Source organism: Phocoena sinus, chromosome 16 (genome assembly GCF_008692025.1).
Source record: "Phocoena sinus isolate mPhoSin1 chromosome 16, mPhoSin1.pri, whole genome shotgun sequence".
NCBI classification, from domain to species: Eukaryota; Metazoa; Chordata; class Mammalia; order Artiodactyla; family Phocoenidae; genus Phocoena; species Phocoena sinus.
The window spans coordinates 68779359-68793383 of record NC_045778.1 but is presented as its reverse complement, the minus strand read 5'-3'; the positions used below and the strand labels follow the sequence as shown (position 1 = coordinate 68793383).

The 14025-nt window shown below is 38.0% G+C and overlaps 1 protein-coding gene across 2 annotated transcripts in view; it reads right to left on the bottom strand.

Annotated features, from left to right (window-relative positions):
* Nucleotides 1–14025, bottom strand: part of NHLRC2 (NHL repeat containing 2) — a 59098-nt gene that overhangs the window by 44619 nt on the left and 454 nt on the right. For both annotated transcript variants that reach the window (XM_032608047.1, XM_032608049.1), the window contains exon 2: nucleotides 10991–11143. In XM_032608047.1, the coding sequence (XP_032463938.1) occupies nucleotides 10991–11143 (153 nt within the window). The remainder of the gene's footprint in view (nucleotides 1–10990; nucleotides 11144–14025) is intronic.

The window sequence follows — 14025 nt, the reverse complement described above, 5'->3', positions numbered from 1 at the left end:
AAAGGAAGCAACTTATTTCTATTTTAAAAGTTTTCTTAAAAAAAAAAGTTTTCTATTTTTGTTCCAGTGGTTATTTTCTATTAATACTTTTAATATTATAAAAGTATTAATCCCCATTTTTTATAACCTTTTGCTATCTGACCTATCATTTTTAAATGGCATCCTTTACCACTTATTACCTATACAATAATCAATAGTCTTCTGTTTCCCCTCTCTCCTTTTTCTTTCCATCTTTCTTTAGTTGCATTCTTTCTAATTTTGTCTGAATATATGATTTTATATTATTCTTCTACTCTGGGGCGATGGATTTATCAATTTAGCTAAGTTGGAATTGTTTTCCAGTATTCTATTCCCTGCCTAGCTCTGGGTTATCCTGGACCACAAGATATTATGTGAGAGAACTGGAAGGTGTTAAGGGCAGCAGCAGCCATATCCTCTCTTGTTGGAAGACTGGTGCAGGGCACCAGGTGCTACTGCAGTTTACACACTCTGTAGCTCATCTACTGGCTCACCTCAGTGGTTGTGGGGTAGCAGCTGGGCCCAGGCAGCTGCACCAGCTCCTGCCAGATCTCCTCCCTCAGCTTTTGCAACTCCTGGGCCAGGCAAGTTTTTAGCTCCTGATGAGGGGTACAAACTTATTTTTCTGGTCACCTCATTATTTAAATTGGAAGCTTACATAGGTTCCAGTTCATCCTTACGGGTTCCAGTTCATGCGTGCAGGTTGTAGTTTACCCTTGATCTCCCCTACTTCTTATCCATCTTTCCTTTTCAACTGCCTGAACTTCTGACTTCAAATTGAGGCATCAGACACAGAAGCAACAGCTATATACATGTAGACTAGTTAACCAGCTCCCACAACTACATAGTCAAGTGCCTTTAACAAATCCTTATTATTTCTCCTTACTCCTTCTCCCCTGATCAAACTCTGACTGATTCACCAAAACACCTCATCCTCGTTGGTCACAGCTCTACAAATACATGTATGAAGTCTTCATTCATCTGTTTGGAGTTTCCTTAGTCATACCTGGTTAGAATCTCCCTCAAGTAGATTCACCAGAAAGGGCACATGGGCACAGTATTCTCTGAGTTCTTGGACATTCAGAACCGTCTTTCTAGGACTTCCCTGGTGGCACAACGGTTAAGAATCTGCCTGCCAATGCAGGGGACACGGGTTCGAGCCGTGGTCCGCAAGGATCCCACATGCCGCAGAGCAACTAAGCTCGTGCACCACAACTACTGAGCCTGCGCTCTACAGCCCGCGAGCCACACCTACTGAGCCCACGTGCCACAACTACTGAAGCGTGAGCGCCTACAGCCCATGCTCCGCAACAAGAGAAGCCACCGCTTGCGGCAACTAGAGAAAGCCTGCTCGCAGCAACGAAGACCCGACACAGCCAAAAGTAAATAAATTTATTAAAACAAATTAAAAAAAACTTCTTATAACCTTGATTGATTCTTGAAAGGCAGCTGCTTAGATATAAAATCCTTGGTTTGTACTTCCTTAAGATTCTTAGAAACGCTGCTTCACTGTTACCTTGCTTTGTATGTTATTTGTGAAAAGTCTGTCCAGTCTAATTTACATGTCTTTCAAAGTCATCTTTTCCTAGAGGCCCTGAGGATTTTTTTAAAACATATTTAAAGTGTAATAGCTTTACTAGGATACTTCTTAGGCTGTTCTGGGTATTTTCCCTGGTATCTAGTAGGCCCTTTCAATATGTAGATTTAGGGTTCCTTTTATTTCTGGAATGTCTTCTTGGATTCTAATTTTAGATATTAGTTCTGGTCAGTTGTTTTGATTTTCTTCTCCAGTCTCCAAAGTAGTCTATGTTGGACCTCTCCTCCTCGTCTTCCAATTCAATCATTTCCTCTCTAACCCTTTTTACTACTTTTTTTTTTAAGCTCATTTTCAGTCTCTAAGTCTGTTTTTATATCCCTGCTTTAGCTCAATGCCCTTTATAACATTTTTACATGAATTTATTATCCCTTGGACACCCTGTAATTTAGTCTTTATCTCTAATATTATTCGAACTTTTTTCTTCTATTTCTTTTCTGGTTCAATCAACACTCATTTCTTCCTTTGTTTTGCGGGGGTGGGGGGGCACGTCCATTTCTGTTTTTAGTTTTTAAATTTCTGATTCAAGCTTTTTCATTATTCCTAAATACTTTTAGAGGATATGTCATTCAGTATGGAGGACTGTGTTATAGTTTCTGTCAACTTTTTGATTAAGTGAGAATTTTCATCAGCATTTCAACTTTGAATCACATTTTCAGCTTTTTACAGTTTCATATGGATGTGATAATCCTAATCAGTTTTTGGACAGAGCTCCTAGTTTGAGAGTGCCCTCTTCTGACAGTCCCCCTTTCCTGTGCAGTCTCTTTTCAGATCGCGCCATTGGAAGAAGGAGTTGATGTGTATATTCTTTTGTTTCTGCAGCATCCTTAACTTTTCCCTCTTATCTTCTTCGTTCCCTTCAGGAGACTATCTCCAAGGGAAACTACACACACCTCTACATATCTGATTCTCTTCCAGAAGCGATGCTTCTCTGAGGCTTCTGTTCCCAGTCCCACACTCTTTCAAGAGCTAGTACTATGTTCTAGTATATCCAAACCTGTGTTCAGTATTTTGCACTTAGTGTTGGAGTTTCTCTTTCTGCAGGTAAGGGGATTACTCTGTTTGTGCTTTGCCTAAGTCCTCTGAACCGCTTTCTTTTTTTCATGGAGTCTTTTAAGCCTCCCCCATTTCTGTTCTCAGCACCTGCTGGCTAGTAGCAGCAGGATCTTTAATGGAAGTAAGTTTATTTCACAACTTACAGGTAATCTGAAGGCTATGATAGTCTCTGTCTCCTAGTATTGCTGAACGTAGGATCAAGTGTGGTTCTATTTACTCTCCCTGTTGTTTTTATGTTTGGGGAGCGAGGGAAAGGGACATGGGGAGATTCAAAATTAGGTAGCCACCATTCTCCTCCAAACCCAGAAGTAGCAGAGATAGATTTTTATTTTTAACATCAGGTTTATTGAGATATAATTTAAAGTAATTTTGTACTCTGATGATTTGTTAATTGAGTAAATAAATATAACTGAGTCCTAAAACCAGCCTCTAACTTAATGGAGAACTAGAAGTTTTCCAGTAAGATAAGGAACAAGGCAGAGATGTCCACTGCTTCCACTACTATTTAACAATGAGTAGGAAGGGTGATAGCAGACAACAAAATCAGACAAGAGAAATCAGTTATAGGCGTAAGAATTGGAAATTTTCTTTGCAGACAATATGATAGCATGTTAGGGAAACTCCAGAGAATCAATTACAAAACTAACCCAAATAATAAAAGATTCAGGAAGTTGTGGAATATAAAATTAACACACAGAAATCAATGGACTTTATATACCTACATAATACCCAGTTTTGGAGGATATAATGGTAAACAAAACCCCATTTACAATAAATAGCCATAAACATGAAAAGACTTGTTCAACTCCACTCTAAAATGCAATTTAAAACTACACCGAGATACCATTTCTCATATACTAAACCAGTAAAAATGTAAAAATACGTCAACACATTTTACTGGAGCAGCAACGGGGAAAGAGACACCATACACTGTTAGTAAGAATGCAAACTGAGGGAATTCCCTGGCAGTCCAGTGGTTAGGACTCTGCACTTCCACTGCAGGGGGCCCAGGTTTGATCCCTGGTCGGGGAACTAAGATCCCAAAAGCTGTGTGGTGCGGCCAAAAAAAAAAAAAGGAATGCAAACTGGTGCAGTCCTCCTGGTACGGAACATGGCAACATCTAACAAAATTGTATATACATTTAACTTTGACCAAGCAATCCCATTTCTAGGAATCTACCCTTAAGATATACTACCAGCAGTACAAAAATGTATCCGCAAGATTACTCACTGTTTGTTAAATATTAGAAACAAAGTAAGGGCCAATACATAGGATAGGAGAGTGGCTGAATAAATTATGGTATACACATACACACACTCAAGTACTATGCAGCTACTAAAAATAACCAGGAAGTTCTTTATAAACTGATATGGAGTGACTACCAGGAAAAATGTCACATGATAAAAGTGAAGTGCACAAAAATGTCAATAGTATGTCAGTTTTTATGTTAAAAAAAGAAGAAATTTTAAAAAAGAAAAAGAATGGGACAGAAAGAATGAGAATGTAGGAACAGGCAGAAGAGATGGGTGGATGGATCTATACTTTCTGTACAGTCCTGACTTTCAGACCATGTTATAATTTTGCATACTCGAAAACAAAATCAACAGAAATGGAGAAAGGGGGCCTAAAAGTACAAACAGAAACAAATGAATCTAGCTATATTTCAAATGAATAACATAACCTCATGGTGGGTGAGAGGGACTAGTTTAAGTAATTTTTAAATTAGTTGAGAGGGACTGGAAGCAAAGACACCCCAGTAGCAACAAACACGCCTAGTACCCAGATCGTGGTTTCTCAAAACCATTCCCAATGTTCAATCCTAAAAGGAATGAGAGCTCCTCGGAGAAGTGGCTGATTCAGAGATGCGGCTGGGAAAGTACAAGATGAACCCGGAAATATTTTGTTGTGACAAGTAAAGAAGTGCTCAGAGAATGATAAGGACATGTCAGAAGGACACAAGTGATAGCTTGAAGGGGATCCCATTAGTCAAATACAGAAAATTTGAAAATCAAAACAAATGATTGATGATTTATAATAAATTAAAAAAGAAACCATGAGTTGAGTCCAAATATATTTTATATATATAATATATATACACAATATATATCTTATTACTTCAAAAAATGTATTTTTTTCCTTTGGTCAATATATCCCAACACTTCTTTGAAAAAGTGATGACTGAGGTGAGATCTAAATGATGAGAAGATGTTAACTATGTGAAGAGAGCAACAGAGGAGATTTCAGGGAGAGAAAACAACACATTGAAAAGTGGGACAAAACAGAGACTGAAGAAGGTAAGTGACTAAACACAGAGAACAAAGGGGAGCATGGGACAAAACAAGAATAAACATACAGATAGGGTCAGTCTCGTAAGTCATAATAAGGATTGAGATCTTTTTCTTAAAAGCAATGGAAGTCAGATGGAGAATGAAGTGCAAGTCTCAAAGATACTTCAAACTAAACTCACGAACTTTCCCTCTAAACGTCCTTTCTACAGCGTTTCCTGTCACCAAATGGCACCACCGTCTTTCCAATTATACAAGCCAGAAACCTACCTAGGATATCTCTGTAATAACCAACCAGCCCTCTCTCATCACCCATAGTTAATCCATGACTGAGTCCTATTGATCTTAACATCTATAACGGGCTAAGCTATTATCATATCTCACAGGGAGCATGATAGCCTTGTCACCAATCCATTTCTTGTCCACTAATTAGCTGCCCACCCAGGAGATGAACTGATCTTTAAAAAACACAAATCTGATCACATCACCCTCTGGCAGAAAATCTTTCCTAGGCTCTCCCAATGGAAAACCACATGCAAAAACCACATCTCACGTCTCCAGCATCTTTTTCCACTCTTCTTCCCCTCCCTCAGGGTACTGTAGCGACCAGGACTTTCTTAGTTCGTCCAGAATATCATTATTCCTCTTGCTTTAAAGCCTTGACACATAGTGTCTCTCTGCCTGGAACCTTCTCACCTAGCAAAGTCGTACCTGTCTTTTAGATCTCAGCTCAATTTTTACTCTTAAAAAAGCTTTCTTTAATTCTTCCAGATTGGAGTAAACCTCATTATTCGTTTTCATAGCAGTCTGTAATTTTCCTTCTTCTTTTTTTTTTCTTTTTTTTTGCGGTACGCGGGCCTCTCACTGCTGTGGCTTCTCCCGTTGTGGAGCACAGGCTCCGGACACGCAGGCTCAGCGGCCATGGCTCACGGGCCCAGCCGCTCTGCGGCATGTGGGATCTTCCCGAACCGGGGCACGAACCCGTGTCCCCTGCATTGGCAGGCGGACTCTCAACCACTGCGCCACCAGGGAAGTCCTGTAATTTTCCTTCTTAGCACTAATCAGAAATTATAAAAATATTTGTGTGGTTATTTGATTGTATGTTTTCCCCTTGTTAGACTGTAATTCCTATTAATTATTTAGGGATCATACACTATTTTATTATTTACCAGCATAGTGTCTCATACATAATAGGAAATGAATGGACAGGACATAAATACTGAAGAAACATATTTGTACAATATATAGACCACATCACATTGTCTAAATATAATATCTATATTGATCTACATACAAGGACAACTGCCAAATATCTATGCATCTCATGTTTTCAGTGTCAACAACCTTAAAGTGTACAGAAATTTTTCTTAAAATATTTTGCTTGTTCTATTAATCATACAGAATAAAAAACAAGATGTAAAAGAGTCTTCCCTTTATGGATCTTTTGCCAACACATGGATCAAAACTACTACATTTAAAATAAAACATGGAAAGAAGAAAAGGAAGAGAGAGAGACCAGAGGGAGGGGAAAAAGAAAGGGAAAGAGAAAAGGTAAAACCAAATAAAAAGAACAGCTGCTTCTAAAATATTAGTAATAAAATAACTTCTTTAAATCATTTAAGAAACTTCAGGGAATTCCCTGGCAGTCCAGGGGTTAGGACTCCGTGTTTCCACTGCAGGGAGCATGGGTTCGATCCCTAGTCAGGGAACTAACTACAAAGGTCTTATTTTTCAGAAACGTGTAGACATATAAATACAATTATGCATAGTAGTATATAACATATTTATATATAGTATATAGCAAACAGTATAGTTTAATCACAGGCAGTATAATAACTTAGTTCAATGCAAAAACTAAAAATATTTAAGGAGTTTTAGACGTTACAAAACCTGTAAGTTGAGGCATTTAGAGATCTAAAAGACGAGCACGACTTTACTAGGCAAGAAAAGATGAAGGCAGGTCACGGAGGCTAGAACACCCCGAGGGGAGGGAAGGGAAGAAGGATGTGGAGAGATGGAAACATGAAGTAAAAAAAATCGGGGGCTTCCCTGGTGATGCAGTGGTTGAGAGTCCGCCCGCCGATGCAGGGGACATGGGTTCGTGCCCCGGTCCGGGAAGATCCCACATGCCGCGGAGGGGCTGGGCCCATGAGCCATGGCCGCTGAGCCTGTGCGTCCGGAGCCTGTGCTCCGCAACGGGAGAGGCCACAACAGGGAGGGGCCCGCGTACCACAAAAAAAAAAAAAAAAAAAAATCAAAATCACCCAAACACTAAATTAAAGCAGAGACCAGAAGCATATGTGAATTTTTTTTTAATTTCAAAAACTGACATTTCCCTGTGTTTACATTAAACACTCTGAAAGTTTGCCATAAATCAGCCAATATTTTCATCATACTTTATTTAAGAACAAAGAATAATCAGTATATGGGGTGCTGCAGAAAGAAAGTGTGAAGTGTGTACAAAAAAGAGTTAACATAACAGGCCCCACTACTATTCTTTCAAAGACCTGCTTACAGTGCTGGTCTTTGCCTGTATTTGGGAAGCGTTCCCATCATTCCCAGAACTGATGAGAGTAGCTCACAAGGCCTAAAGTGCTGGGTGCTGTCTCTAGTGAGCTTCCCTGGTTGGCAACATCCAAACTCGCTGTAACAACTCTTTGCTGGGGGAAATTAAGCACCTCTTAGGCGACTCCACCAAGAGAGGATTCGGCTTGCTCCTGGTCTCCCCTGGATTCAGCCCCAGGCGTTTTTTCCCTTGGCTGATTCTGCTTTTTGTCCTTTTGTTGTAATAAATTATAGCCATGAGTACAGCTACATGCTGAACCCTGTGAGTCCTCCTAAAGAATTATTGACCTGGGGGTGGTTTTGGGAACTCTGACACAGAGTAAAACTGTATATTGACCCATTAAAAGGTTTAGTTTCCCTATAAATTAGAAATACATTCTTCTACTTTTTAATAAAGTGAAAAACAGCATATACCACATAACGAGAACACCAGCGTTTACTCAGCAGTGTTATGGCATTTAGGTTTTTAAAGTCTGATTTAATTATATTAACATTCACCTAGCAAACACATTTTAAAATATGCCAAGTTTTCCTACTAGATGTTTTCTTATAAAACAAGTGCTTTTCAGGGCTTCTCTGGTGGAGCGGCGGTTGAGAGTCCGCCTGCCTATGCAGGAGACACGGGTTCGTGCCCCGGTCCGGGAAGATCCCACATGCCGCGGAGCGGCTGGGCCCGTGAGCCATGGCCTCTGAGCCTGCGCGTCCGGAGCCTGTGCTCCGCAACAGGAGGGGCCACAACAGTGAGAGGCCCGCATACAGCAAAAAACAAAAACAAAAACAAGTGCTTTTCCTTAGATGATAGCCATTGTGCTAAATTTGGGTATTATATATCATTAATGCATCCAGCATAAACAGGTAAAAGAAATTAGAAACCCTCAAGGAGAAACCAGAACCATTCATTACTATTAAGTATCTTTTTACTTTTGCTTTAGATCTTTGGCATTTATAATTTCTTTTACGCTATTGTGAAAGTGATACTGGTCACCATTACACACTAGACTTTAAAAGCTGTTTACAGAGGAAGGAGGCTGAGTATTAAAGTGGGCTTCTTTCAGAGTGTTTTTGAATTAAAATGCACTTCCTCACTCAGCTGAGCATTTCCAGCTTACTGATAAAATGAACTGAATATTTCATGGAATAAAAACAGTCTGCTTAATGTCTCTTCAAGAACATAAACAGCATTGCTGAAGATAAATTCAGAAACATCAGATAGTAATGAAGTAAGACACGGCATCATGATAAATTAGGAGATTGGAATTAACATATACATACTACTATACATAAAATAGATAACTAACAAGGAACTACTGCATAGCACAGGGAACTCTACTCAATATTCTGTAATAACCTATATGAGAAAAGAATCTGAAAAAGAATGGATATATACATATATATAACTCATTCACTTTGCTGTACACCTGAAACTAACACAACACTGTAAATCAACTATACTCCAATAAAAATAAAAAAGACAGCAGCAAGAAAGCAAATTTAGTGACAGCCTACTGAACTTTCATATGATAATCTCTAGGTATGCCTGCTTTTGTGAATATGAACTGAACTTATCTTCTAAGCAATACAAAAATCTTTTATTTCTAAGTTACCAGCATTTTCATACAGCAGCATAATAATGAAGTAATGTTTCTTTGAAATTACCATGTTGAAACCACTTACAAAGTATCTTACTTTTCAGAAGTGTATTTATATATAAAAATAGTTATCATTTTTTGTCACAATGTGTTATAAAAATATTTTCAGTAAACTGGTAAAGAGATTGTTAAGGATCCATTCTAAGAAGCCACTGAATTTGCTTCAGGTATGGGGTTAACCAATTAAGTTAAACAGTCCATTAGGGGTGATCTTAAGTAGGAAATGGTTAACTTTGGGATTTTTAACCCAGTCTGTAAGTGCCATTCTGAAACACAAATCGTACTGTCATCCTCCTCTTAAACAAGTAAATCAAAAACAACCTTAAACATCTCTGTACTTTCAGTGGATGAAAAAGTCCATTAACTATTAAGAACGTTATACAAAGCCCTTCGTAATGCAAGTCTGAACCTAATCTGCCTTCCTCCCCTTTAACTCTTCCCAGGGGCCCCTATAACCTTGCGACACTAAACTATTTACCACTCTCCAAACCTACTCTTCTGTGCTTCCCTCCTTGTTTACCTGTCACTTCCTCAGCCAGGAGTGTCCCTCCTGCCCCATTTTCATTTTCAGCTGCACTCCTGCTCATTTTTCAAGTTCCAGCTTAATTGTCTCCTTCTCTTGAGAAATATTTTCCAAAGCTTCTAGGCAAAGTGAGTTAGTCCTTTCCCCATGTTCCATAATGCCTTAATTCAACTTTGTTACATATTTCCCCAGCAGTTAGAGTACCCTGCACATAATACTCAATAAATGTATTTATTACATGGACTTGAACAAGACACACAAGTATCCAAAACCTAGGAGATAATGAAATACTCATGTTTCTTAAATATAGATGAATTTTTGAAAACATGGTTTAGCTATTGGGAATATTTGAGTTCTTGGTAAATCTCATCGATAGGCAATTCCAAGATACAGTCTGTTACAATTTAAAAGCATCTGAAGTTTCACCTGCACTGAAGGTTATATCCAACACTCCTTTTTTTAAACTAAGTTTCAAGAAATCCTTCATTTTTGTACATGTATACTCTATTCTCATCTTTACTCTCACAAGATCAGTAACCCCCTCTTCTTTTTAGTCACTGCCAAGAGGACAGCTTCAATTAATTTAAGCCTAATTAAATGGAACCTTTAATTAGTTTCATTTATCCCATATGCTCTCTTTTTAGAAAGAAGTAAACAAGAAAAAAATCTGAAAAAATGTCAAAGTTCTAAAGAAAATACTAAGTATAACCTCTTACATTTTCAGAATTTGTAATACCATAAAAAAGGATTTCCTGGTGTGCTTTGGAAAACATTAACCTTTATAAATAGTTTTTAAATAAAGCAGGGTCAAAGAAAAAGTATCTGTTATAATATTTTGCCTTCCAAAATATTAGCACAGGTAGTAGTTTATGTCATTTGAAATTAAAGGAAGCTTATTCATATTTCCTAATAAGAACTTTAAACCTTTTTATCACAGCAAGAATATAAAATTAGTCACACATTTCATTTTTTCTTTTCTTCATAGAACAAATTTAGGTAAGTCCACGTATATAAAATGACCTTTTTAAAATACTTGATCATGAAAAAAGTAAACTATGTCCTATCTTTAAAGAAAAGACCACAGACTAAATGCTGGTTCTTTAGGAAGGCAAACCATTATCACTAAGCTTAACTCTTCACGAAAAGGTACATGGAGTCCTTAATTCATAGATTAGAAATTACTTTAGAATCATTGAAGTCTTGCCAAATGTTTCATTCTCCTATGAGCAAAATGAGTCAGCTACTCTTCCAGTGACTATGCCAGGACAGACTGTTAGAAACCAATTAAAGGGCAGATACCTTTATCAGAGTATGTGTGCTCTAATGCATGAAGATCAGGCAACAGGTGAATACAGTTTATGCAGCAGTAGGTGAAGAAATCAAGGACGACCACTTTTCCACACAGATCCTTGTAGACAGAAATAGATTCTTCTGTGTTCAGCCATTCTAGTCCTGAAATTTACACAAAATAAAAAACGATTAAAGGAAATGATCAAGATAATTTACTTAAAACTTTCTATTAAAATGTGAACAATTATTATTTCTAAGGAAGGGACTGGCAGGGCAGGAAGGGAGTGGGGAGGAAGAAGATGGGAAAGCTACTACTATGAGACAGTCTGCAAATATAGTAAGAAAAAGCTACTAAATTCTTTCAGAAATGGTAGATTAGTCTGTGTGTGAAAGGAAGTAAGATTAACATATTTAGGTAAAAATAAGAGGAAATATCAAATATTAAAAGGACTTAAGTACATATTAGGTACAAATGGGCTACTGAGAATGAAGGTCAACCTTAAGAATAAATATCAAAAAACAGTGTTAAAATATAAGGATAAACATACAAAATACCTAAGCCAATTTCATAAAAGAGCTGAAATGCTCTGGATTTGAATGAGACCTTAAATACAAAATATTTTAAATGCAAAGTTAAGCAAAACACACTGCTATTATTATAGATTTCATGGAAGCAACATTAATATTGAAGAAGAGCATGTTCCCTTCCCTCCAAAGAAAAAAGGAATCTCATTAATCTGTGCTTGTGTAAATTAGAATTTATAATTACTTGACCATGATTTACAATTTTAACTATGCACTATGAAGAAAAATTTTGTTACACAAAAGTAGATTAAAAGTACAGCATCTCTGTTTAACCAATTTAAGGAAACAAAGATAATGAGTTTGTTGCTTATAAGTAAATAAATGCAGATACTAAAAGTATTAATTATAACTTGAAGCAGGTATTTGGAAATATTTTATACAAACTGAAAGCCAAAGCTGGATGGAACAAATGAATAATAACAGCTAACAACTAATAACAGCAACTGAAGTTACTCAATTAAAATTCTAAAAAAAAAAGTCTGCAAATCAAACTAATATTTCTGCCAATTAGTCACACCTAGTGAGGTTTAGGGTACAGTGAGGTCTTAAATATCCATTTTGATAAAGTTTTAATAGTATGCCAGATCAAGTGACCCTATAAAACTTCAAACTAATTATGTATATTTCAAATCCTAATTTTAAAATATTTATGAATTTGTCTCAAATTTATTTTCTGTAAATAGTCAAGTGACTTAGATTGGAGAGGCAGGGAAAGTATAATTACATGTCACTTATTGTGCTAGGTGCTTACCAGACTTAATAATTCACTTTATAATAACAATAATAACAATGAATATAACTTTAAAAGCTGCTAACAATGACATTTACTGAGCTACCTTATGAAGTAAGACCTTTAGATATACTATATAGTCTGCATAATAAACCTGAAAGGTAAATAATTGCTTCCATTTTATAAGTGAGAAAAGTAAGCCTTGGCAAAGTCAACTAACTTGCTTAAAATCATGCAACTGACAAATGAAATAACTGGGATTTAATTCTGGATCTGTCTGAATCCATCCATTATACCACACAGCTTCTCATAAAACATGTTTCTTTGAAGAAATTAACAAAGCACAGTGTTTTTGAGTTATGTTTATGACTTCCTGATTACAATAACTGATAAAGAAACCAAGAAAAAACTCACATCTAGTATTCTGTTCTCAATAATCAGGTCCAGCAGAAAATTTGTGTCAAATATGAAACCTGAATATTTTGTTGTATTATGTATGAGTCACAAAGATCAAATCTTATAGTAATGAAATACACTCATCGTAGATACAAACAAGAAAATAAAAACACTGGCCCAAATCCTAGCTGCTAGCATGCCCGTTTTACGACAGGGTACGATATATAACTAACTTCTTACAGACTTTTAAAAAAAAATACACATTCATGTATATAAACTTTTAAAGTTTCTTTGATGGAATAAGCACTAATGCACCCAATTCTTTTGATAGAATTCCACAATAATTCAAGTCCAGTATAGGATTAATAACAGATAAAGTAAGCACGTATGAAGGCGAGAGCAAAAGGCTTCGAAAGACGAGGCTGTCGTCAGAGGCAAGGTTCCAATAGACCTCCCATGAGATACTGAACCCTGCCGCATCGAACCAATTAACTATACATGTGGTTTCAGTGTCATGCCAGGAGGCACGCCAACACCACCAGTCAAAACAATGCCAGTCCCAACCAAAGAAGGTAAAGTTCGGTTTCATTTATCATAGCAAGATGAGCTTCACCAACAGCACTGCTGGGACTATCAGTTCCGTCGTGCTCCAAACATTCAGAGCCAGGATTCAAACCTGGAAACTGGCCATAATTGATTCAGATTTATTAAAATTACAAGGTTCACGACTTTGAACGGAGGAGTGTGACACAGTTAAGAAACCAGCCGATGCAGTACGGGGGGGGAGGGGTGTCTGTATAATCCAACTCTAGCCGTTCTCAGTTGTGAGGCCCTCGGCAGACGACTTAACCTCCCTGTCCCCGGGCCTCAGTTTCCCAACTAGAAAATAGGGCTAAGAAGAGCACCTCAAATGGTTCGCAGAGAGGATCAAATAAGATAATACCCTTGTGTTTAGGGCTGTGTGTGGCCCATAAGAAGTGATCAATAAATGGAAGCTAGGATGATGCACAAAGATGATGACGATGCTGGGCAACCAGACTGAATGGGCACGGACACTGGAATCACTGTCAACAGGGGTCACGAAACAGTCAGGGAAAGTCTATTGAGTTAACACACGGCCCGGGCAGATAGGGAGGAAACAGAGACAAAGATACATGTGCCCGCCCTCCACAAACCCCCGGTCCTCCTCCTCCGCCGCCGCCGCCGCCGCCTGGGGACAGAGGCTCGGCTGGGCGAAGCGCCTCTGCCCGGCGCGGCCGCAGAACCACGCCTCGCCCACCGCTTCAGGGGAGGGCGCCGTCCCCGAGGAAGGGGAGGTTCCGGGAGGGGTCCC